The 21,482-nt window shown below is 38.6% G+C and overlaps 3 protein-coding genes across 6 annotated transcripts in view; 1 reads left to right on the top strand and 2 right to left on the bottom strand.

Moving 5' to 3' along the window:
- LOC139952131 (uncharacterized) overlaps nucleotides 1-21,482 on the top strand; it is a 53,757-nt gene that overhangs the window by 3,673 nt on the left and 28,602 nt on the right. Inside the window, exons 1-5 of one of the 3 annotated variants that reach the window (XM_071951101.1) lie at nucleotides 17,070-17,336; nucleotides 18,268-18,327; nucleotides 19,217-19,345; nucleotides 20,176-20,258; nucleotides 21,319-21,438. In XM_071951101.1, coding sequence (XP_071807202.1) covers nucleotides 17,330-17,336; nucleotides 18,268-18,327; nucleotides 19,217-19,345; nucleotides 20,176-20,258; nucleotides 21,319-21,438 — 399 coding nt within the window. In that variant the 5' untranslated portion in view covers nucleotides 17,070-17,329. Of the gene's footprint in view, nucleotides 1-17,069; nucleotides 17,337-17,393; nucleotides 17,623-18,267; nucleotides 18,328-19,216; nucleotides 19,346-20,175; nucleotides 20,259-21,318; nucleotides 21,439-21,482 lie in introns of those variants that run through there. The other 2 variants (XM_071951100.1, XM_071951102.1) reach the window with 2 other exon arrangements.
- On the bottom strand, nucleotides 326-9,092 carry LOC139952135 (uncharacterized). The gene is made up of 9 exons (XM_071951108.1): nucleotides 8,791-9,092; nucleotides 7,707-7,938; nucleotides 7,297-7,514; nucleotides 6,611-6,874; nucleotides 6,032-6,302; nucleotides 5,333-5,586; nucleotides 4,694-4,877; nucleotides 3,371-3,556; nucleotides 326-2,868 (listed from the first exon to the last, which is right to left on the bottom strand). Exons 1-9 carry the CDS (start codon nucleotides 8,953-8,955, stop codon nucleotides 2,810-2,812), a joined length of 1,833 nt encoding a protein of 610 aa, XP_071807209.1. The 5' UTR covers nucleotides 8,956-9,092; the 3' UTR covers nucleotides 326-2,809.
- On the bottom strand, nucleotides 9,489-15,948 carry LOC139952136 (syntenin-1-like). 2 transcript variants are annotated; one of them, XM_071951110.1, is made up of 8 exons: nucleotides 15,834-15,948; nucleotides 14,887-14,979; nucleotides 14,186-14,359; nucleotides 13,511-13,690; nucleotides 12,896-13,071; nucleotides 12,298-12,469; nucleotides 11,880-11,971; nucleotides 9,489-11,423 (listed from the first exon to the last, which is right to left on the bottom strand). In XM_071951110.1, exons 2-8 carry the CDS (start codon nucleotides 14,935-14,937, stop codon nucleotides 11,369-11,371), a joined length of 900 nt encoding a protein of 299 aa, XP_071807211.1. In that variant the 5' UTR covers nucleotides 14,938-14,979; nucleotides 15,834-15,948; the 3' UTR covers nucleotides 9,489-11,368. The 2 variants fall into 2 exon arrangements, with proteins under 2 accessions (XP_071807211.1, XP_071807210.1); XM_071951109.1 differs by having other exon boundaries at nucleotides 15,808-15,928.

Raw genomic sequence — 21,482 nt, 5'->3', positions numbered from 1 at the left:
GAAAAATATGGAAGAAATCAAAGTTGACTAGATCATTAAAGGAACACATTGCCTTGGATCGGTCGAGTTGGTCTTTGAAAAGCATTTGTAACCGTTTTTTATAAAATGCATATGGGTAGAAAGATGTTGTAAAAGTAGAATAAAATGATCCACACAAACATGCCTCAAAATTGCGTGGTTTTCCTTTTACCTCGTCGACTAACACGTCGGCCATTTATGGGGGTCAAAATTTTGACTCCCATAAATGGCCGACCGTGTTAGTTCGCACAGTAGAAGGAAAATCACGCAATTTGGAGGCAAACTTGTGTGGATCATTGTATTCTACTTTTAATACATCTTCCCAACCATATGCATTATATAAAAAACGGTTACAAACGCTTTTGTTTTGACCAACTCGTCCGATCCAAGGCAACGTGTTCCTTTAAACAAAGTAAATAAAGTATTCTATAATAGTAGTCTATTCCAAATATCATTTATTTATTTTTTTACAATAAATTTCTATAATTTTTGTTGTTGACCAATTAAACATTTTAATTTCAATAATAATATAGAAGATTTTTCTTAGCGAAAAATGTTCTATCTTTATTTATTTCACAAATACTGTACATGTACTTTAATCAAAATCACTAACATGGCTTTTCCAGTAACTTTATCCCCACAAGGGTTTTCCCAGGTCCATATTCAATCTTGAATAGGGATACTTATTTGTGGTGTGTTGTGGCCGAGTCGATAAGAACACCGGACTCGAGCCGGTTGTGACACTTGTGTCCTTCAGCAAGCAACTTAACCATTACTGATGCGTCTTTTGGAGGGGACATTAAGCCGTTGGTCCAGTCTGTTGTGTAATGCACATAAAAGAACCCAGTGCACTTATACAAAAATGAAGGGGTTTGCCCTGGTGTTCTTGGCTTGATTGGCTATATATTTTCCTACAGCACCTTGGTGCTATGTAAAGAAATTTGTCAAATATTTCAAAAATGTAGCTCCACAATATCTTTCAGGAAAATATGAGCGCTATATAAGAAGCCACTAACTTTTCAACACTGAACTTGCCAGCCGGACCACCAATGGATTTTTTAACTGATCCCCAGGTGTTTTAACCAGCATATGGCTTGCCGACCACTGCCAAGGGAGAATACTGACCGAGAATTTCTTTCTTGATTAACTTGACACACATCAAAAAGTATTGAAAATAACTTTTAAAATACCTTAGTTAAGAGAAGACATTTAGAACATTCATATCATTTAGAAAAATGTATTTATTGTAATGTAAGTGCCTGTTTAGCCAAATTATAGGTCTTTAGCAACAACTAAACTGATGTGCAACTTTGTTTTGGCTAATCAAGCATACAAAACTTCTAGTTGCTTGTGGAATGTTTGCATTCTGTAGAATATCTACACATTTCTACCACTTCCTTAGCATACATAATGTACGCGTACAGCAAATTTAATTACTCAATGAAAAAGGAAAACTTGTTCTAAAAGCACACGTAAAAGGTCACAACTTTTACAAAATAGCCTGACTAACTTTAGAAATGAAGAAGAAGGGAAAAATTAGGAAGGAGCGATTTTCTTTTGGATCCAACTTTTTGGAGAGAAATTTTCATTTCAGCATCTTACAAAAACAAAAACGAGCAAAATATATCGATTATTTTCTGATGAAAAATATAATCTTGTTTAGGGAGCGTACATGTATTACCATTAACACATTTTTTAAAGCAGAAACAAAAAGGAATAAATCTTAAATAAGCCTTTTACTTGATTTACAAAAAATGTGGCATTATTGGATAATTTGAATGTTTTCCCAGTTGCAACCAGTTGACTGGAAATGACATTGTTAAAGCATATAAAGCATGCTTTCAGTTTCCAGCCATTTCAATTTCACAAAAGAAATAAGATTGATCTTAAAGATTTGTATCAATCTTAACTGCTAAGCAAAATATATGTCACAATACAAATCACTATTGCAATAATGACAACTGCCCTAAAGATGACCCAAGTATTTTGCAAAGAACAAGCGTCCCAAATCTATAGCGCTGCCTAAGCAGAAAATACTGCTTAGTAAAAATGAGTAGGATACCAGACTCAAATTGTGTCATGGTATTTTGGCTGGCTATCTTACCATGGTAAGCATAATTTTGTTGTGCTTAGCTACTTATTGAGCTTATAAGCAGGCAACATTTTAAAGCAAAATAGAAGCACCAGAACTATATACATTGATTGTACAAATATGACATGGCTTACTTTTTTTCTTCTTTTTTAAATAATTTTTTTTTCTTTTTTTTAAATCTCGCAATAATTAATTTTTTTCCCTTGAAAATATTTCATCAAAAATTTGGTTGAGCATTGGGGACCGAAACGTGGGAAGGGGAAAATCCACACACAAAAATCATTCAATCAGACACGGTAAACAACTGATTGTTTGTCTGAACTGGCTTGGACAACATGATCATAAAGTCACCTGGTATTTACTATCCGATCAGAAGCGGTTACCTTGGAAACAGGCTGTTAGAACCAATCACAATCTTTCATTATATTCTTGTGACGTTTCAAAAGAATTTTGTGATTGTATGTGATGTCACAATGGTCAGACTCATGATAACCAATACATAATCAACTACATGTGACTCGCCTCAATCCAATCAGGTGCAGTATGCAAATAACCTTGGATCAGAGTGACCAATCAATACAAGGTATAAGCTACACGGTTCAACCGTGTATACATTGTAGCTCACCGCTAGAAAGTTGACTGTCCATAAAAGGGCACGTCTTGAGCTACTTGTTGACCAATCGGCATCCAGAAAAGGCATCACAGGTCTCGACGCACCTTCTTGCGTTTCTTCACCGGTTTGGCTTCAACCCATTTACCTGAAAAAGAAATACAAATTCATTCATCGTTTAATAACACTCATACATTTGTAAAGCACCTTAGCTAGGTCGGAAAGGCACTCCTGGATCATAGAAAAAGAACTCCGCTAATGCCAGTACTAGAAACTTTATTTAACTGAGTTTCCAGTTAGGTTTTGAAGTTGTGAGAGTGTTTACTTGTCTTTTCTTTGTCAAGAAAGACAACATCTGAAAAGAGTTGTGGGTGATCGTTAATTTAGCTCTGCTGAGCATATACCTTTGCCTAGTAAGAAATTAGTGGGATACCAGTTGCAGCAATGCTTCGTGTATGAATTATGGCGGGTAACATCTTTTGCTAAGCAATAATTTTCTGTGCTTAACATTTTGTTAGCTCAGCAGTTATAAGTCATTATATTGCGCCACAGGAGTAGGTCTCATAATTCAAACATAGCCCCACATTCCTTGCAGGAAAATGTTGTATGTTAAAAGCGCCTGTATAAGAAGCCACTATTATTATCATTACCGCTATCTTCAGCTTCAGGCACTGATTCTTTGGGAGCAGCCACCGATTCTTTGGGAGCAGCCACCGTGGTTGGCTCTTTATCAGGTTTACGGGTAGGGGACCCCGATGGAGGTTTATCACCGCCTCTGTCAGGGGTTGTGGCACTGGAAACATCTTTGGCATTGGCTGGCGGCATGGAATGTGAAGCTGATGGAGAAATAAAAGCAAAAACAACTGGTTTTATCGGAAGGAATTTCAAAGCAATTTGACCATCTGCATGATCGAAGCCAGCCCATGGCTGGCGGAAAACTAACTCTCACATTCCTTTGGTCTATTGGTTTTATTAGTTAAAAGCTACATGTACTTGTTTTAAATGGCTTCCGTGGAAAAAAAAAACAAGTTGTTCACCACTGTAGTGACATTTTTGTTTTGCAACAATACTCTGTCCTTAACCATGTCAGTCATCTTTCCTGCCATGCCAATTTAATCATTTCCTATTTACCGACCGTCCAGGCATTATCACATGCACCCTGCTGGAATCACAGGATGTAGGAAAATTAATTTCACAACCTGTTGTTGTTTAAACAAAAGGTTCTGTTGTTCTGTACTGTGCATGACCTTTTTTGATACACAGGTATTGTACTAGCCTGGTGTACATAGTCTAGTAAAAATGGGTTTGGACTAGCAAGCACCACTTCTCAACTTTGCTACTGCGCCAGCTACTTGTTAATTTTGATACCAATTTTTGTTTAATTTGGTTTTTACCCTTACACCAGTGTATTAAAGGATTTGGGTACTTTTTCAAAATGTCCATAAATTTACATTAAACTTACAGGGTTTGAAGATAATGATAGTGGAAAGCTTCCCTTCAAACCTTACTCACTGAGGTGCTGTAGTTCTTGTAAAATGAGTAAAACAATGTCATCAAAATACGTTTGTAGATGATTAAAATAATTTTCGTCTCATGAGACGAAAATTATTTTCATGACATTGTTTTACTCATTTCCCAAAAACTACAGCACCTCAGCATGTAGTATTTTCAGGGAAGCTTTATACTGTCATTATCTTCAAATTTTGTAAGTTAAGTGTAAATCTGTGGACATTGTGTTTTTTGTCCTACAAAAGTTACATAGACCCTTTAAGCACTGTATACTGAGTACTTTTTTTCAAATTCTGTAAACAAAATCAACACGCAAAACAAGTCCGGTGAGCTACTTCACAAAACCTGATAATTCAGTGCATCTGTTTCATCTTGTTGTGAATTGAAAAATATGTCTCATTTGGATTCTTTAATAGCTAATTAAATTAATTAATTAGCTCAAACTTTCCACTACAATTCTTTACCTTTGTTAACGGTATCAATTGGTTTGCCTTTAGTCTCGCCACCTCCTTTCCTTTTGTTCTTCTTTCCATTTGTTTTAACGTCAACACTCTCAACTTGAACATCGATTGTCTTAACAGCTTCTGGGGTCGCTGGCTGTTTGGAAGGTGGTGCGGGTGAAGCTGGGGCCGACTCTTTCTTGGATTTCTGGATTTTATCAGAGAAGAAAAAAGAAAAATCGTTTTATACAAACCGAATAAGTCTTTACCATATTACTTCAAAATAGTTTCAACAGCTGCAGTGCTTCGCACCAAGTAAGTTTGTATGGTCAACATTTTTTGGAACTAACCAATCTATGATACTTTCTTTAAAAAGGTAACGCAATACTGAAACATTTGAACTCATATGATTGGTGTGCCACTCTCAGTCTCAGTCTAAAGCGGGGCAGGTAGTACTTTCTGCTCTACCAGCCAGGCCCCTAGTGGATGATACCCATGCCTACATCCGTATGGACTGGGGCGTAGGTTGCAACGGTCCTTGGAAAATAGCTTATTTGTAGCCCCCACCTTGAAGTGGCCTTCAGGCCTTGTGTGTCTGGCGACTTGCACCCCAAAAAAGAAGAAATGTTTTCAATAATAAACGCTAGTGGAAGAGAAGCTGACCTTTTTTGACTTGCTCTTGGCGTCACCAGCAACCTCTGAGGAAGTACTCTTCTTTGATTTAGACGAATCAGGAAGAGGTTTCTCATCTGGTTTCTTCTGTTGAGTAGAAGTCTTTTCACCACCTGGCTTCTTATTGGACTTAGAAGGACTGCTATCACTTGAAGACTTAGATTTGGCTGGGCTGGTATCAAGGCTGGATGTTGCCGAACTGTTGGCTTTCTCTTTGCTTTTCTTGTCTTTTAATGGTTTAGAATCTAGAGATAAGGCCATTGAAGAAAGAAATGTTGTTACTATCACCACCTGACATTGAGGTGGTCAGTAAGCCACATATTTTATAAGGAGATGTGTTTCCTGCATTGTATACTATTGAAAGGAATGGATGATGTGCGGGAAATGAAAACAAAAACAACATTTGAACCCTCACTCTGTTGATCAGAAACACCAGAACTTAAGCTCGGCCACATCATGCCAGGTCACTGTGGTCAAGTGGTTAGACTGCATGACTTTCAATCAAAAGGTTGTGGGATCAAATCCTACAGGCTAACTGCTGATTTCACAATGACTATAATAAGTAGTATCATCTAGTTACTGACTTTGGCTACAGCTGCGGCTAAATCGCACACATCTGCCTATTCTTCAACACTGGCAGACGCGCTGAACTAGCCGTAGCTATAGTTGCTTTTTCGGACACGGCCCTACCTGATTTGGCTGGATTTGAGTTTTCTTTCTTGGTGTTCTTCTGACCCTTTGACGGTGAGGACATCTTAGCGTCGTCAACCTTGCTTGACTTGGAAGGAGACCCTCCCACTGGTGCATTCGTGGTTGATTTATTCTGAGAAGGAGACGCTGGCTTGCCTCCTGGAGACTTCTTGGATGATTTGGCTGGACTGCTTTCTGGACTTGAAGTCTTAGATTTCTGAGTCTTATTGTCTACTGGAGTTGTCTTTATTGTGGTTTCTTCTTGTGAAGTCTGTGGGATATACAACAGAAAATACTGCTTAAATAATCTGTGCTTAGCAATAACAAGCATGATACCAGTCACAAAGTGTACATGTGACATGGTAGTTTGGCTGGTAACCTTATTTTGTTAAGCATAATTTTGTTTTGCTAAGCTTATTTTTGTGCTTAAGCAGCTCTATAAAGTTAAGCCAAGAAGCAAACAGTCAATATTAGCAAGTAATGTTTAAACGGCAGTGGAAGTTGAGCGAATTTGCTGAGTCCTATAGTTTGCAAAAACTAAGCATATTTTGGAAGACGGGTTTACAATGAACAGCGTACCTTCTGTTTCTTCTTGTTCTTTCTGGATTTCCCGGGAGTAAAAGCATCCTCTGCCTCTCCACCTTCCTTCTTCTGATTGGTCAGTTTTGAATCCTCCACACTCCCATTGGTCAAGCCTGTTGTGTTGTCTGCTGTTTGATTGGTTGTTTCCCCACCTTCATGTTGACCCTTCTTCTTTCTCTTCTTGCCTTTATCAACGGGAGACTCTGGGGCTTTGGCCGACTGAGTCGAAATGGAAGAAGCCTTGACAACATCCTCAACAACCTATAAGTATCAATCATCGTTGTTATTACCATGGTAACCGATTGAGAATTGTTATTGGTTGAGAACCAAACACTAGATAAAACACATAGGCGCTTGTTATAAGCTTCCTTAATAGTAATACAGCCTGTGCTGCCAAATGTTGCCCACCAAGCTAAATCAATTTCACGACCGATCTCTGCCTTTAGGTTTTAAAGCAAACAATGCTTGTTCGAGGATACAAGTGTCATGACTGGGATTTGAACCAAAACCCTAATGACTCGCCCACCAAAACGCAAGTCCAATGCAATAAACTGCTCGGCCACGACACTTGGGCCTGGGGTTGATTTCACAAAGAGTTAGGACAAACTCGAAACTTAGAACTAGCCCTAGAAGGTATTCAAAACTTAAAGGCTGCTAACTCTTTGATAAATTCACCCCTTTACCTTTTTAGGAGAGCCCTTCTGCTTTGGCACTGTCTCCTTGCTTCCTTGAGTCTTAGCGGTCTCCTCTTTCTTCACCTTCTGTGAAGCCTTCTCACCTCCTTTGGGAGATACCTTGGGTGATTTGTTGCTTGGTTTGGCTGGCACTCCGTTTTGAACAGCAGTCTGTTTGTTGGTCTTCTTATCTTTACGGGGAGCTGTGACTGTTATCCAGGCATCACCTTTATTTTATCAAAAGAAGTTGCAAAAAGTTTAGAACAACACAGACAAGGAAGGAGAGTTACCAAGCCCATATGCTTTGCTTTAGAAAGGTGTTTTCTCCTTGGAAAGGGCACAAAATGAGGACATTTTAAATTTCAAGCCTTCATTGCCTCCTTTGAGTTTCAGGCCTGCATTACTTTTTTCAAACCTACCTTCATCCTTTTCTCGATCCTTTGCTCCACCATTCGCCACCTTCTTTATAATCTCCTCCTCCTTCCCACCACCGCTCTTGGTCTTCAACGACTTCTCTTTCTTAGGCGAGACTTTGGGAGCAGTCTCACCATCTGGCTCTACCTTCTGAGCTTTGACTTCTCTCGGGCTATCTGACGACGGCAGCTTGACATGGCCATTGGTGCTGGGTTTTAACTCCGATGTTGATACTTTCTATAAATACAAACAGTATTTTTTGATGACAATAAATTTCACAATACAAATCTCTCCCAAAATATTACAAATTACAATACAACAGAGTATAATAATATCAAAGACACATATTAAATTAAAAACCTGTTTGGAACCAACTTAGATTTAGAAGCTACATCAGGATGATGAAAAAGGAGATTTCTAGACAATCCTTTTGTAATCACTTTTTAATTTTTTTTAAGGATAGGCCCTATGTCATGTGCGCTTGATAAGAAATCTGTATTATTTTTATTATTATTATTATTATTACATGTTTCCATAATGATCAAGTAACATTTATTATTTTGAAGTTTTATTTAAATAAAAGGAATCATACTGACTTTGGTAAATTCCCATATTAAATAATAATTACTAAAATCCATTGTTAAAAATTATAAAAATATGAAAAATATTATAAAATTAAATAATTCGTTGATTTTATTTCCCCTTCTATTTTGAAACCACCATGATTTAAAAGCATAATTAATAGCTCCAGGCTATAGCGTATGCCAGCAAATCTCATCAATCAATGAAGAAAACTATAGGACCATATGGTGCGCCCAGTGCCACGACGCAGTAGCACTGGGTTCACAGTGCACCAACTTCGGCAGGGGCATGCAGTCGCTTATGCAGTCCACCCACAACATCCGTCCGTACCAAGGTGCGATATCGCACTCTGTTTACACACAAATCAAGTTTGCTAAATGCACAACGTGAAGATATAATGATCAAAGAACGCTTCACAACAGAACTACAAAGAATTTGAGATTCTCGTGGCTTTGTGACACTTTGAGGACAACATTTTGTTCTAACATAAAGCGGAATTGTACCGACCTTTCGCCTGCCACGTTTGTTTCTTTTCTCATTTTCGTCTTCGAACATAGAACTCGGAGGTTCAGTTGAACTTCGGAAGCCACAAGCGAACACAAGAACGACAAACAAAACGACACCAATAACTGGAATGTAGATAAGCAACGGTTGAACTTCCGTCCCCTCCATGTTGGTATAAAATGTCACCTAAACTGGATTAAAACAGGGCACATTTGGCCGAAGAACTCGATAAAATACTTCCAAAATAGTCACAGCTGGCGATTTATTTTGCCATACAACAAGTGTGACGTCAATGATGTGTCAAAGGTTATTGTGAATTTTGTAACTGGTTCCCTCTTACACGCACGCCGCGATGCTTGAAATTATCGTCGGCAAAATGAAAACATTAGGTTACCAACACAATCAATTGAGAAAACAAAACTTGTTTGTGGGGCATATGAAACTTAATTTTTCATTATTTTTGATCAAAAGGGGGAAGTTCACTAATAATTTTGTTTACAGAAAAACATTGTATGTGATACAGAGTATTATGAATGAGTATTTTAGACGAAACCTTACTAGTACTAGCTAGATTTCCCATACCCCCACCGGTCAATCCTTAGCCCCACCCAGATCATTGATTGGTTGCTCTCTCAAAAGTCAAAAGCAATGGTTGGTAGTCATAAACCACAAACAAATGCAAACAAATACACCACAAAATGTATTTGTAAATATTAATTTATTATCCTTAAATCGATAATTCAATAATTAAAAATAATAAATATGTACAATTTGTAAGCAGATTTCGAAAAAGCTTCCGATGGAAAAAGAAACACACAAAACAAATAAAACACTTTGAAATTGTCCATCTACAACTGAACTTTTACAATGAGTAACATGCCCCCAGAAAATAATCACCAAGAATTTAAGATGTTGCACCCCCCTGTTTAACTCGATGGCATTTAAAGGTTTCGTTACTAATGTTTTGTTGTTACAAAAATAGCACATCATAACAAAGTATAATAATAAAGTGAATAATCCGTTCAAAAACCCCTATATTTTCATCTTAATTTAAGTATTTTACAAGGTTGCCCCTCCCCTCCCCATTAAAACAAGGTATTTTCTCTCCCATACAAAAACAAGATATATTAATAACATTTTAAAATCAATAACACATATGAAATTTCTCCGTATTTTGTTAATGAGACAAGATAAATGAGTTAATGTATTACCTAGGCTCATATTCAACACAATTTGAATGCAATAATCTTGATGCAATCTAATTAAATTCTTATATAAAAGACGACTAATTTACACTTCCGCACAATAACTTTGAAATTCCTGTGTTGTTGTAAGACTAAATCTGCTGTGGTAATGCTACTCCCAAGTTAGGCATTTCATTTGAGCCACTGATGCTATTGTAAATGTTCTCCCCAGTCCGTCCTTCTTTCCTTCTTCTTCTGGTTAAATGTACCCATCACACACATACACCAAGACATTGGTCTTTGTTTTGGTTCACAGAGTTTTACGGAATAAGCCACCACAACCCCTCCTCCTAAACCCAGCAAAATGAACATGTTGTTTCTCAGATTCAAGTATTGATTTCTGGTTGAAACATATTATCCAAACCATTTTTACTTCAAAGGGAATCCTTTCTCAAATCCTAATTCAAACTATCAACAATGCAATGCTGTGACCAGGGGCCAATTTCATAGAGCTGCTTAAGCAACAAATTTGCTTAAGCATGAAAATAGCTTGCTTATTTTACACATGTTACTGGCAAAAATTTCATGCCATATACATAGCTTGTGACTGGTATTTAGCTGTTGTTTACTTAGCATAACAATTGAGTGGAGTCTTGGCCGGTAATCTGATTTTACTAGGCAAGGATGGTTTTGCTTAAGCAAAATTTTGTGCTTAAGCAGCTCTATGAAATTGGGCCCAAAATTTTATGGCCATACATTTTTGGTATATTAACCAAGGCTATGACACTACCTTTAAACTCTAATAAACACAATTTGATGAATTTCATGAAAGCTGAAATAAGCAGAAATGGGTTAGTGAGTATATGTTTGTTGTTATCAAATGACTTAAGCAACAGTAAATGTATTTCTAATTGTGACCTGTTGGTGCGAATAATATATACAGGCAATAGAGTTTGGAATTCAGTGAGTTGTGACAAACCAAATTAGATTGAGGCTCCGTTACTATTTTTAATTTTTGGTGGCTCAGGTATTGAAGCCCCCCCCCCCTTCTCGCAGTTATATTGTTGTAATATTTCATAGCATTGTTAGTACGGCTTTACACTTTCTACTGTTTACCCGAGCGAATGAGTGGAATAACATTTCAGCACATTTTTTGGAATGAAGATTACCTGCGACAGAAATGAAAATTTTTACACACTTATTAAAACAGAAGTATATTTGTTTGGCATTACAAAACTTTACCCCTTCGGAATTCAATAAATCATTATCAAATCATTAAAGAAACTTTTCATGCACGTTATAGATCCAAACTGCTCCCATGATGCTCCATTTCCTTTCCCGTGGTCCCTCGATTCCTTCCCATGATGCCTCTTTCCCCCACAATGCTGTGCCTGTGTTTAGACTTCTGGTATGCTGTGATCCATGGAATTCTTCACAAGTGACGATGCCATGCTGAAGTGATAAAGAACACGTAAAATAATTATAATAATAACAATAACTAGTTTTTATGTAGCACTTTATCTGTATATTTTGTTTCTTTGTCTTAGGGTGGTCGTATGTTTGATTAATAATAATAATGACGTCTTCTTTAACGCTGGTATCCACTAAAGTAATCAGGGCACTTGCTACAACAACAAAAATCTCTCTTGGTTGTCCTCCAGCGGTGCAAAGATCAAGAAAAATTAAACAATCCAATGTCTATGGAATAATACTGAAATATTCATGAAAAAGTCTTCAGGGTTGTCTTAAAAATGTCTATTGTCTGGATGGCTCTGGTGGAATGTGGTGGACCGTTCCACGCCTTCCCTGCAGCTACCTGGAAAAATATGCTTATTTGTTTTGTTGGGGATGTTGGTCACACTTTGTTTGGAAAATTTAAAATGTGTCAAGAGAAGAACCTTGTCTTACCTCTTCATCACATGGTCAAAGACAAAGTTTGGCATGATCGTCAGGGTAACTGTCTTTCCTTCCTTGGCCAGGATCTCAAGAATCTCTCGGTCCTGAAAAAAAGTGTCAACAAAAGTTATATGAAATGGAGTGAGCATTGTCAAACTAATTTTATGGACCCCCTGTTCACACTGAAGTACAAGATTTGTCAGGCATGTGCTACTAGCAGAGAGGCAGCAGAAGAAATTACCTCCTGACACCTGCCATGGTGCCCAATGAAACGTCACAGGGCTGTTTTCACAGGGAACGTTTCGCAGGAGTTGAGCATAAATCAACTGATGCAAATTATTTGTTGTGAATTTGTGACTTCAAAAGTCATATCGCATTCGCAGGAAGTATGAACCGAGCTTAAATAAGACTCAATGTTCCACAAACATACCTTCATTCCAATCACGTTTTGACCTTGCACTTCCAGCAGTGCGTGGTCAATGAGAAGTCCGTTCCTTGCTGCTGAGGTGTCTTTAGCAATGGCTGTGATTTTTCCGCTCTTGAAGACGAAGCCGACGTGATTCGTGCTGTCCTTCTGTAAAGTAATGGTCCTCTCGAATGGTCTACAAAAAAGAAATAAGGTAATTTATAGGGTGTCATAGCTGAGTGGTTTAGCGCATCAAGTTCAAGTTCTGGTGTTTAAGTTATCGGAGTGTGGGCTCAAATCCCGGTCACTACACTTTTGTCCTTGAGAAAGATGCTTTATTCAATTACTTCTCTTCATCCAGGGGTTAAATGCAAGGGTAAAGGTTGAGATTGTCTATAGAAAAGCCTTCAGAGCGCAAAGGCAACCCGGGGCTGTATACTCCCAAGGAACCTGAGGAAGATTAAAGGAATGTTATTGACCCAATGAAGCGCATTGATACAATTATTGTCAAAAGCGCTATATTAGAACAAGTTAATATTAATACAACGCAGAAGCAAACGATTAGTCCCAAGCTTGTTTGTGCCATCAGCTTTCTACCCTTTTCAAACACCATGCTTCTTACCTGTCTCTGAGAGCCATCTCGATCCTTTCGGCAGATGCTTTGCGAAGTTTACTCATTGTCTGATCAGTTGACATCCCAGCGCAATTCTCACCGTTGATCTGCAGAATCTGGTCGCCAAATCTCACTCCGCCCATGGCTGCGGGTGATCCATTGTTGACAAACGAAACAAACACACCCTGTTGAAGGAGAAACTTTCAATTATCAAATGAACAAAATAATTTGTTTTGAAGTTATGAAAAGTAATCAAGTGAAGCTTGCAGAGACAACATAATCTCTTATGAGCTGTGGTGGTTCTGAGAAGAACTGATAGTTTAAAAACTCTCACTTTTAACCTCTCTTGATTGTATCTTCACCAGTTTTGTAGCTAGACAATTTTAGAAGTGGACTCTAAATCAAATTTAGTTTACCAAGGGTGAGCGGTTCAACAAACTGTTCATGTTTAGATATGGGGCCATCATTGCTGAAGTGCCGGGCAGCACAGTGTACACTTTGCTCAGAGTGCTGGGCAAAATTTGTTAGTTTTGGGCAGGGCGCCTAGCACCGCCCACCGTGGCTACAACACTGATCTTTACCATGAAAACTTTCCTACACATAAAAAATAGGGGGATCGTTTACCTTACTAATGGCCTTGACTCGGAGACCAATTTTGCCTTTTCCATCCTTGCACAAGATGACTTGTCTTACACCATTTGTCACATTGGCCCTGATCAATCCAAGGTTCTGGGATCCTGTCACTGGAGCAACCATACTGCTCGTTCCCATGGCAACGGTTCCAGCCTGTCTTGGAACTACCGCCTGTATTTAAAAAGACAATTCAGTTTTTCAGGTCAAAGTTTGATCCAAATTTGGTTAAGAAAGCAAACCAAAATGGTGGCCACATTATTGCAATTCTTCTTCTTCTTGGTTATAAAGATTATTTAGGGCAGTCGGGTTTGCGCAGTGGTTTCTTTCCTCGTCTTCTACTTCTAGAACCCCCAGTTCAAATCATGCCATGGGACCTACGTGAATTGAGTTTTTAGTCCCTATGTGTTCCCCATGGAATAATTCTCTGGGGTTTTCCTCCCACATCTTAAACTGATACCTCCTTCTTTGTCTTCTCTCCATGGGGTTCTTGGCTAGTACAGTGATTAGGTTTACTGTACTGAGAATCCCTAAGCTTCACACAACCAGAGTTAGACTCATTATGCGAAGTGAATTTCCTTATATGTCGCAATTGGAAAGAGAACGCGTACCCATTGTTACGTCACCAAAATTCGTTTCGATTTCGTATAAAGTGGGCTTTATACATACCTGTACATTTGGCATGTTAGCTGCAACCATTTCTGGTGAGAGATTCAACCCCATGTATTCTTCAAGAGAGGGATACAGGGAACTAGACGATGCCATAGCAGTCATCTGACCTGGAGCAGGAGGGGCCGCTACTGCTGCCTGGTGTTGCGCAACATACTGGTGTTGGCTCTGGGCCTATAGATAGGAAAAATACAACGTTAATTTCTGGCTGATTTCAAAGTTATTAACAAGTGATAATAAAGACTACGCATAGACTACACAATGCCAATTACAACCGTGCTGGGTGTTTTGGGCACAGTAAACCAACAACTCGGAACTCAACAAATCTTTAGCACATTATTATGGCCAGGTCTGGAATTTATAGTAAAAGAGGACGAGGCCAATTTCATTTTGCAATTGCATTTCCAGTCACACTGCTTCCAGTGGATAATCTTTATACCGTCTATGTGAACTTTTTAGGGGCATTAAGGCCACAAACAGGATATCAGAGATATTTGGGACTTGTATTTTGAACTGATGTGTAGAGTGGTTGACATGTTGCAATGGGACTTTAAGTAACCATGCGGGACTAGTTGGAGCATAGAGCAAGGATGGTTCTGGAGAGTGGTCCTCAGGTGTTTAAGCAGGCATTGGTCAGCGGACCACTGTAAAGGGAGAACGCACCATTGTATATTGTGTATGACATTACATACTGTACTTACATTTGCCATCTGGTCCACCTTCATGTCTTCAAGTGATGGATAAAGTGACATCTTGTATTTCAGTTGTTTTTAAACTCCAAACGAAATTGTAATCTATATGAAGGAAGAAACAATGTATTTTAGTACCTTGTAATATTATAATAATGAGACAATAATATCAGCTGTTGAAAACTGCAAAAGGTCCTTCTATTGCATAAAAACAAATTCATGATCATCTGTCTGATGACGATTCATCATCTTGATCTTAACTTACAAAAAAGTACAATGCTCAGTTCATAATATAAATAGGAGTTCCAAAGTTAATATGGATTTGGAAGGGCAAATGATGAACTTCAAGTTCATGGGGTGGTTCAACTTGCACGTCAGTCAAAAAAATCAAAGTTACAAAGTAGATAACGCAGACTTCATAGATGATAAAGTTTTGCAGTAATCTATGCATTGTAATTTTGAATGACTGAATGTTCTTGTTCATGTTGTTACGTTGTCTACTCTAGTCTACTCTAGTCTAATGTAATAATCCTGCCACCACTTTGACTTGCTTGAGTTTGTTGATTGTTTATTTGAAACAAAATATACCCAATTCTAAAATTAAATGAAGTAAAAATGAGTGAAAAGTGGTGGCAGGATACATTAAGTACATTTTATTTAGATACTAGTAATAGTAATATCAAGATTATAAGATATTTTGCAGTTTGCAGTGTGTTTGTGGTGCATGCATTCAGGAAGTTCCTCCATTGTTGTGTGTGTACGGTGGCTGTCAATGCAGTGATCGCATACGAATTGATTTCAGTTTTGAAAAATACTAAATAGAACCTCACCTCAGTCAATCAACAAATCGAGTGCTGAAATTGTTAAAATCACCAAAGAGATTCATTAACTTTTAAAGCTAAAAATGTATGGAGAAAGTGCTTCTTTACTTACCAAGGGAAAACTTTTATCAAACTAACCTTAAACTGGGTAGGTAGGTAAATATTGTCACAAAAACTGTCTTGTCTCGTGACTTTGACTGGAGTGAACAGTGTGTGCAATAGGTAAAGAAAAGAGACTTATTTTGCAACTGGTGTTCAATGTTAACAGGTTTCCGTACGTGCGTAAAAACAGAGTACCAGCGGTATCATGACGTTGAGTCACGTTCAGACTGTTATGCATTACGTCATTTTCGAGCTATTTATAGAAAGTAATGACGTCGGAAAGTGGGTTTGTTTTAATGCTTTGCAATGCCAAAATGACCGCATATCCTATCGCTGGGATGTTAGTTTTCGTAGAAATAGGAGTGGCTATTAAAGCTCTTACTCAACTTCAAAATATACTTCGAAACAGATTGTCTACGTCCATGATGCTGCGACATTGGAAAGAATAAATTTTTACTTACGTGTAGCGCCCTCTTAATAAGATAAGAGTCTTATGAAGGTGAACAACTTTAAAAAAAAACTTTTTCTGACAGGGGCCCGGGGGTGTGGTGGGGGGGGGGGGGGGGGAGGCAGGCAGCACGCTGTATCGATACCTCTCGTCACTATTAACCCCCAGGAAGGGAAGTACTGAGAAACGACGCTGATTGGCTCACGAAATTGGTTATGTATTATATGAAAAGTGAGGGCGCGCATAGTTTTAGGATAGCATGTTGATGATGATCACGCCTGCATTTTTGATGGCACGAACACGATTTTTAAAAACAACAACAAAAACATTCTTTAGGACGAAACACATCAGTGCGCGTGAAGACAAAATTAAATAGGTGCTTAGAAAAAATTGCATAATATAGGCGCTCGTATTCTAGCACGTTTTAATTTGACCAATTCCAGCTCGGGGGGATAAAACTATAAAGTTACCCCCCTTATTACAAAGTCACACAGACCCCCTTACAAAGTCACCCCTTTCAAAGTCACCCGTACCCAAAGTCACCCCATTACAAAGTCACAAATTCACCCGGCCCCTTTACAAAGTCACCCCCTAGCAAAGTCACCCCCTTGGCAAAGTCACACCCTCGCGGCTCCGCCACTCGCGCTGGTCTTTTTTCGTGCGTGCTGGTAGTGGTACGGTGTCGTGCTTGACATCTGGGGGTGCCGCGTGCGCCTTGACTAAAGGCTAGGGTCGAGGGAGAGGGCGGTATAAAAAAAATACGAGCTTGATAACAAGACTAGTTTGAAGAAAAGAAACACGTGACAGTCAACATTGCACCAATTTTGATTCTGTCATAATTGTAGACGCTCTGCCCTGACAAGTTCTGTTGTCTGCCAAAAAAGTTCTTCATTCTCAGCCTCAAATAAAAGAAAAGATGCCGAAGAGATTAGTGTATTTGTAATTAATAATTCACAGCCTTGTCGTCTTGTCATAATCGATAGCCTTAGCCCAGTGCAGTGCTTAACTTCAGGAGGCCGCCGGCGGCGGGCGGGCGGTCGGTGTAACATTTGCATGCAGCAGACATGGCCGGCAGAAGATCGATATGGCAAGTAAGTACTTTTTAACAAACAAAGCAAGTTTCATTGAATTTATCTCGATCAATTTCCTCATTGATTGTTACCAGGACATGCCACAAACAAGAAATATAAGTTGGCTTCAGTTTGTTCCACCTCTTGCTGGTCGGAGAACTTCTAAAGTCTAACTTCATTCCGAACTTACTAACTAAAAAGTTACTAACTAAACGAAATCGACAATCATGTCCAGCTTTTTTTGTCACGCATGAGATGAGGAGTCATAATAATATCTTGTCACTCTCGGCAGCGAGTTTACCAACAGGTTTGTACCAGCATTTTTATTATTAGTTTAGGTGAATTGGTGTTCTTTTTTTTCTAGTTCACATTCTTTTATAAACGTTATTGTTTTACCTATGGTTTGTACACAAATCCATACCAACTGCTGAATGTGTATTAATTTTAGCCTTCGAGAAAGACTCTGCTAGGGCTAGGGTCGAAACGTCAGGCCGTTAACAATTTTTTGTATTAATTAAAAAATAATTAAACTAACAATAGTTTACAACAAAATTAAGGGGGTGGCCGGTGGGGTACCACAGGAATGTGCAAAATTTTCTTTCAACAGAGAAATACTCCTCTTTTTCAATTTTTAGTATAAGGGCCTATGGGCCTGGAATTTCATCTTATTGGGAGGCCGGCACTTTGACTCTATGAGGACATTCCAATTTGGCAAACTGCACTTTTATTCCGTTTAAATCTTTTCTTGAAAATGTGTATTTTAGTGTTCAACTTCAACACACAGCACTGCACTGCAAATAAGACTTTTGATGTTTACAATTTTTCTAATTTATATTGACCTAGCTACACTAGCTAGTCAGTTTTTCCCTTGTTGTGGTTTATTTACTTGAAATTTGTTTAGTCTATTCAGAATTATATCAAGTTCTCTTGTGATTTTTTTCTATTTCTAAAGGAACAATGAGGCTGTATTTTTTGTTGACGTTTCTTGTGATTGGTGGTGTTTTCCAACAAGGTAAGGGATAGCGGCCTAGGCCTCGCTCGTATGCCTACAAATTTTTGTGTTTGTTTTCTACCTCCATCGTCCATGAATACTCATCGGCCTCGAGGTCTCCGGTCCATTCGCCCATGTAGATTTTGAGCCCAGGAAGTCCACATCTAAACATAATTTGTATCTGAAAAAGATGTTTCATTGTTATTGAAACACAAGACAGCCACCTGCTTCATTGTTTGGTCTTGAATTTACTGGCTCGATGCAAAAAGTCACTGGCCTCGTGCCTCTGCATTCCAGTGTAAAGTGTGAGTCCTGCGCAACCCGGCAATTGTAAGTCCTACCTACAGGTTAACCACTTATAAATCTGGTAGGTCCCAGAGCTTGAATTTTTGGGGAAAGTCCACAAATATGCAGGGCTTGTAGCTTCAAACTGTTACTGGACCGGAGTATTTGTTACGAGACCGAAATAAAAACAAGATGAACTCATATCTACACAGTTTTAAGGTTCAGCTGTTTTGGAAACAAGCACTTGGAGAATATTTATCTCATTTTCTCAAGGGTAATATACTTTCTTACTCAAATGGAATGGAAAGATATTTGTATTTAGCAGTTTAAATTAAAAACTCAGTGAGGTATTACTATTTAAAAAAAAACAAGACCACCAGGCCTGTAGTGTCAGAAGTTTACTGGCCTGATGCTGAAACCACTGGCCTCAGACTTGCAGTCCAATGTTAGTTTCAAGCCCTATGCTAGCCTTGCTCAAGGCAGTCCCATTATTCGCTCCGGCGGTCTTTTTTCAGAGTGAATAATTCGACTGCCTTGAGCAAGGCTAGCCCTATGCCCTTCTCTCATCAGGCACTAAAGGTCTAATTCTCATCATAGGAATGATTTTATGAATGTTGTTTTACAGTGAACAGTCAGACGTGTAGCTCTAGTGTTGCTCTCGGTATGGAGGATGACACAATAAATGATGAGCAGCTGACGGCATCCAGCTATATCACCGGGTATTTCCCCAAAAATGGCCGCTATATGTCAACTAGTAAGTAAAACATACTGCAATCATTTCAGGCTCGGGGGTTTCTGATCAACAGAGTTTGGGTTCAAGTTCCAGGCCCAATCTCAAAGGGCTGCTTTACAAGCAGAAAATATTGCTTCAAGATTTTCTGTTAAGCAAAAATTAGCAGGATACCAGTCGCATTTTGTACATTTAAAATTATGTTTTGGTTGGTAACCTAAATAAGCATAATTTGGCTGTGCTTGGTGACTTTATGCTTTAAATGCAGCTCTATGAAATTGAGCCACGGTCGTAATCATTGCTTCGTCCTTTGGATGTGATAAACATAAAACACATAAGACATATAAGGTCCTGTGTGTTTTGGAATTTGGCATGTAAAGTTCCCACTTACACTTAGCGGGTAGAGAAGGGTTTTGCCAAAAAGCGTTTCTGGAGTGGCTACCAAATGCGCTCGGGAAGGTGCTTAGCAAACAAGTCGCACAATTCAAAACATAGCTCTGCTTCTGTTAAAAAAACAACAAGTTATTAAAGTACACCGATATGCCCCTTGCGGTGAGATAAAGCACTATATAAGAACTTAGATTCAAGTGTTTCTGGGTGAAAAATTATCAAAACCATATTACTTCTGCTTCAAAGGGACAGTGTCCCCAGCCCTCAAACTGGCTCTCAAGACCCACCGTTTCCACTAGTCTGCAGCTGGACGACAGCGTCTTTGTACTGTCTTGTTTTCCTTTTTTTTTCAGCGCCTTACAAGTATCCTTTGGCAATTTGGTGCTTTATAAATACAGTTATTATTATTATTACTATTATTTTTAATTGTCTGTGTTCCACTCTGAATTTAACTTCTCCCTCAGGTGACAACTTCTGCTGGATTCCTGACACTAACTCTGGTTGTTGGTTTCAAGTGGACTTTCTCGCAAATACAGTCATTGATGGAGTAAGTCTACTAAATGCAAAACCACCAAAGAATACCACAGGTCATGGGTTTGAATCCCACCCGAGTAATATGCCTATGTTTTTTGTCACAGAACACGGGAAAGTACTGAGTATACAGTGCTTACACTTATTGTTGTACATGTATAGGCCCTAAGGGTAAAACCAAAATGAATATTTTTCATCCCTGATGCAAATTTAACATCTACTAATACCACTTGTTGTTTAGCAAAATGGGTCTACTATTTTCTACACCAATCTCAGGCCATTTCTGAATGGCTGTTCTGGCTATGGCTACGCCTGTTGTTAAGGGTGTTGCTAAGACAGTGATGTCCAATACTTAATTCATGGTGACTCAGCAACCAAGCTGTAGCTGTAATCGTAGCCGCCAATCTGGACATGGCCTCATCAGTAGACTTTGGCTTTAAAGGCACTGTACACTATTGGTAATCGTCAAAGACCAGTGTTCTCACTTGGTGTATCCCATCATAAGCATAAAATAACAAGCCTGTGAAAATTTGGGCTCAATCGGTCATCGAAGTTGTGAGAAAAACACCCTTGTTGGACGAATTTGTGAGCTTTCAGATAGGAATAAAAGACTTTTAGCTAGAAGTCTTTTATTATTTTAGTGAGAAATTACCTCTTTCTCAAAAACTACGTTACTTCAGAGGGAGTCATTTCCCACAATGTTTTATACTGTCAACAGCTTTCCAATGCTCGTTACCAAGTCAGTTTTTAAGTTAATATTTGTTTTGAGTAAAATTACCAAACGTGTACCTTAACCCTTTAACTCTTCGGTGCACAAGGCTGTCGCTACACCGACCACCAAAAACACGTCAAATTGAACTTTGATTAATGGTCATAATTAAAAACTACAATACCTATATATACCGCCCTCTTTCAGTTGCTTAGAACATTTTTTTGAGAAAAACATAATTAAACATTTATTTTTAATTTTTTGTGTTAAATAAATCTGTGCACCAAAGGGTTAAGTAAAATGGCCATTATTGCAAGATTGGTTATGGCACAGTAATTTATTCACACTACCGTATGTTTGTTTCCAGATCTTAACCCAAACTCGAAGGGATCTTGCTACGGACATTCGAAGAATTAAGGCTTTTACCCTCCAGTACAGCTATGATGGCTCTACATTCTACTACTATGAAGAGAATGGTAGCACTAAGGTACATTGGGGGGGGGGGGGGTGTTAAACAACATTGAAAACGGA

This window comes from Asterias amurensis, chromosome 20 (assembly GCF_032118995.1).
Source record: "Asterias amurensis chromosome 20, ASM3211899v1".
In the NCBI taxonomy this organism is placed as follows: Eukaryota; Metazoa; Echinodermata; class Asteroidea; order Forcipulatida; family Asteriidae; genus Asterias; species Asterias amurensis.
The sequence above is the reverse complement of the archived record's forward strand: the minus strand, read 5'-3'. Positions and strand labels throughout refer to the sequence as shown.

Bases quoted from the DNA above. Each gene is read 5' to 3' on its own strand.
- LOC139952136 (XM_071951110.1), bottom strand. From the start codon at position 14,937: ATGTCACTTTATCCATCACTTGAAGACATGAAGGTGGACCAGATGGCA. The intron at 14,360-14,886 runs GTAAGTACAGTA...TCCTATCTATAG, and splicing joins AGGTGGACCAGATGGCAAAT to GCCCAGAGCCAACACCAGTA. The intron at 12,470-12,895 runs GTAAGAAGCATG...TCTTTTTTGTAG, and splicing joins GAGATGGCTCTCAGAGACAG to ACCATTCGAGAGGACCATTA.
- LOC139952135 (XM_071951108.1), bottom strand. From the start codon at position 8,955: ATGGAGGGGACGGAAGTTCAACCGTTGCTTATCTACATTCCAGTTATT. The intron at 7,515-7,706 runs GTAGGTTTGAAA...GATAAAATAAAG, and splicing joins GGATCGAGAAAAGGATGAAG to GTGATGCCTGGATAACAGTC. The intron at 3,557-4,693 runs GTAAAGAATTGT...TTTCTCCATCAG, and splicing joins AATTGATACCGTTAACAAAG to CTTCACATTCCATGCCGCCA.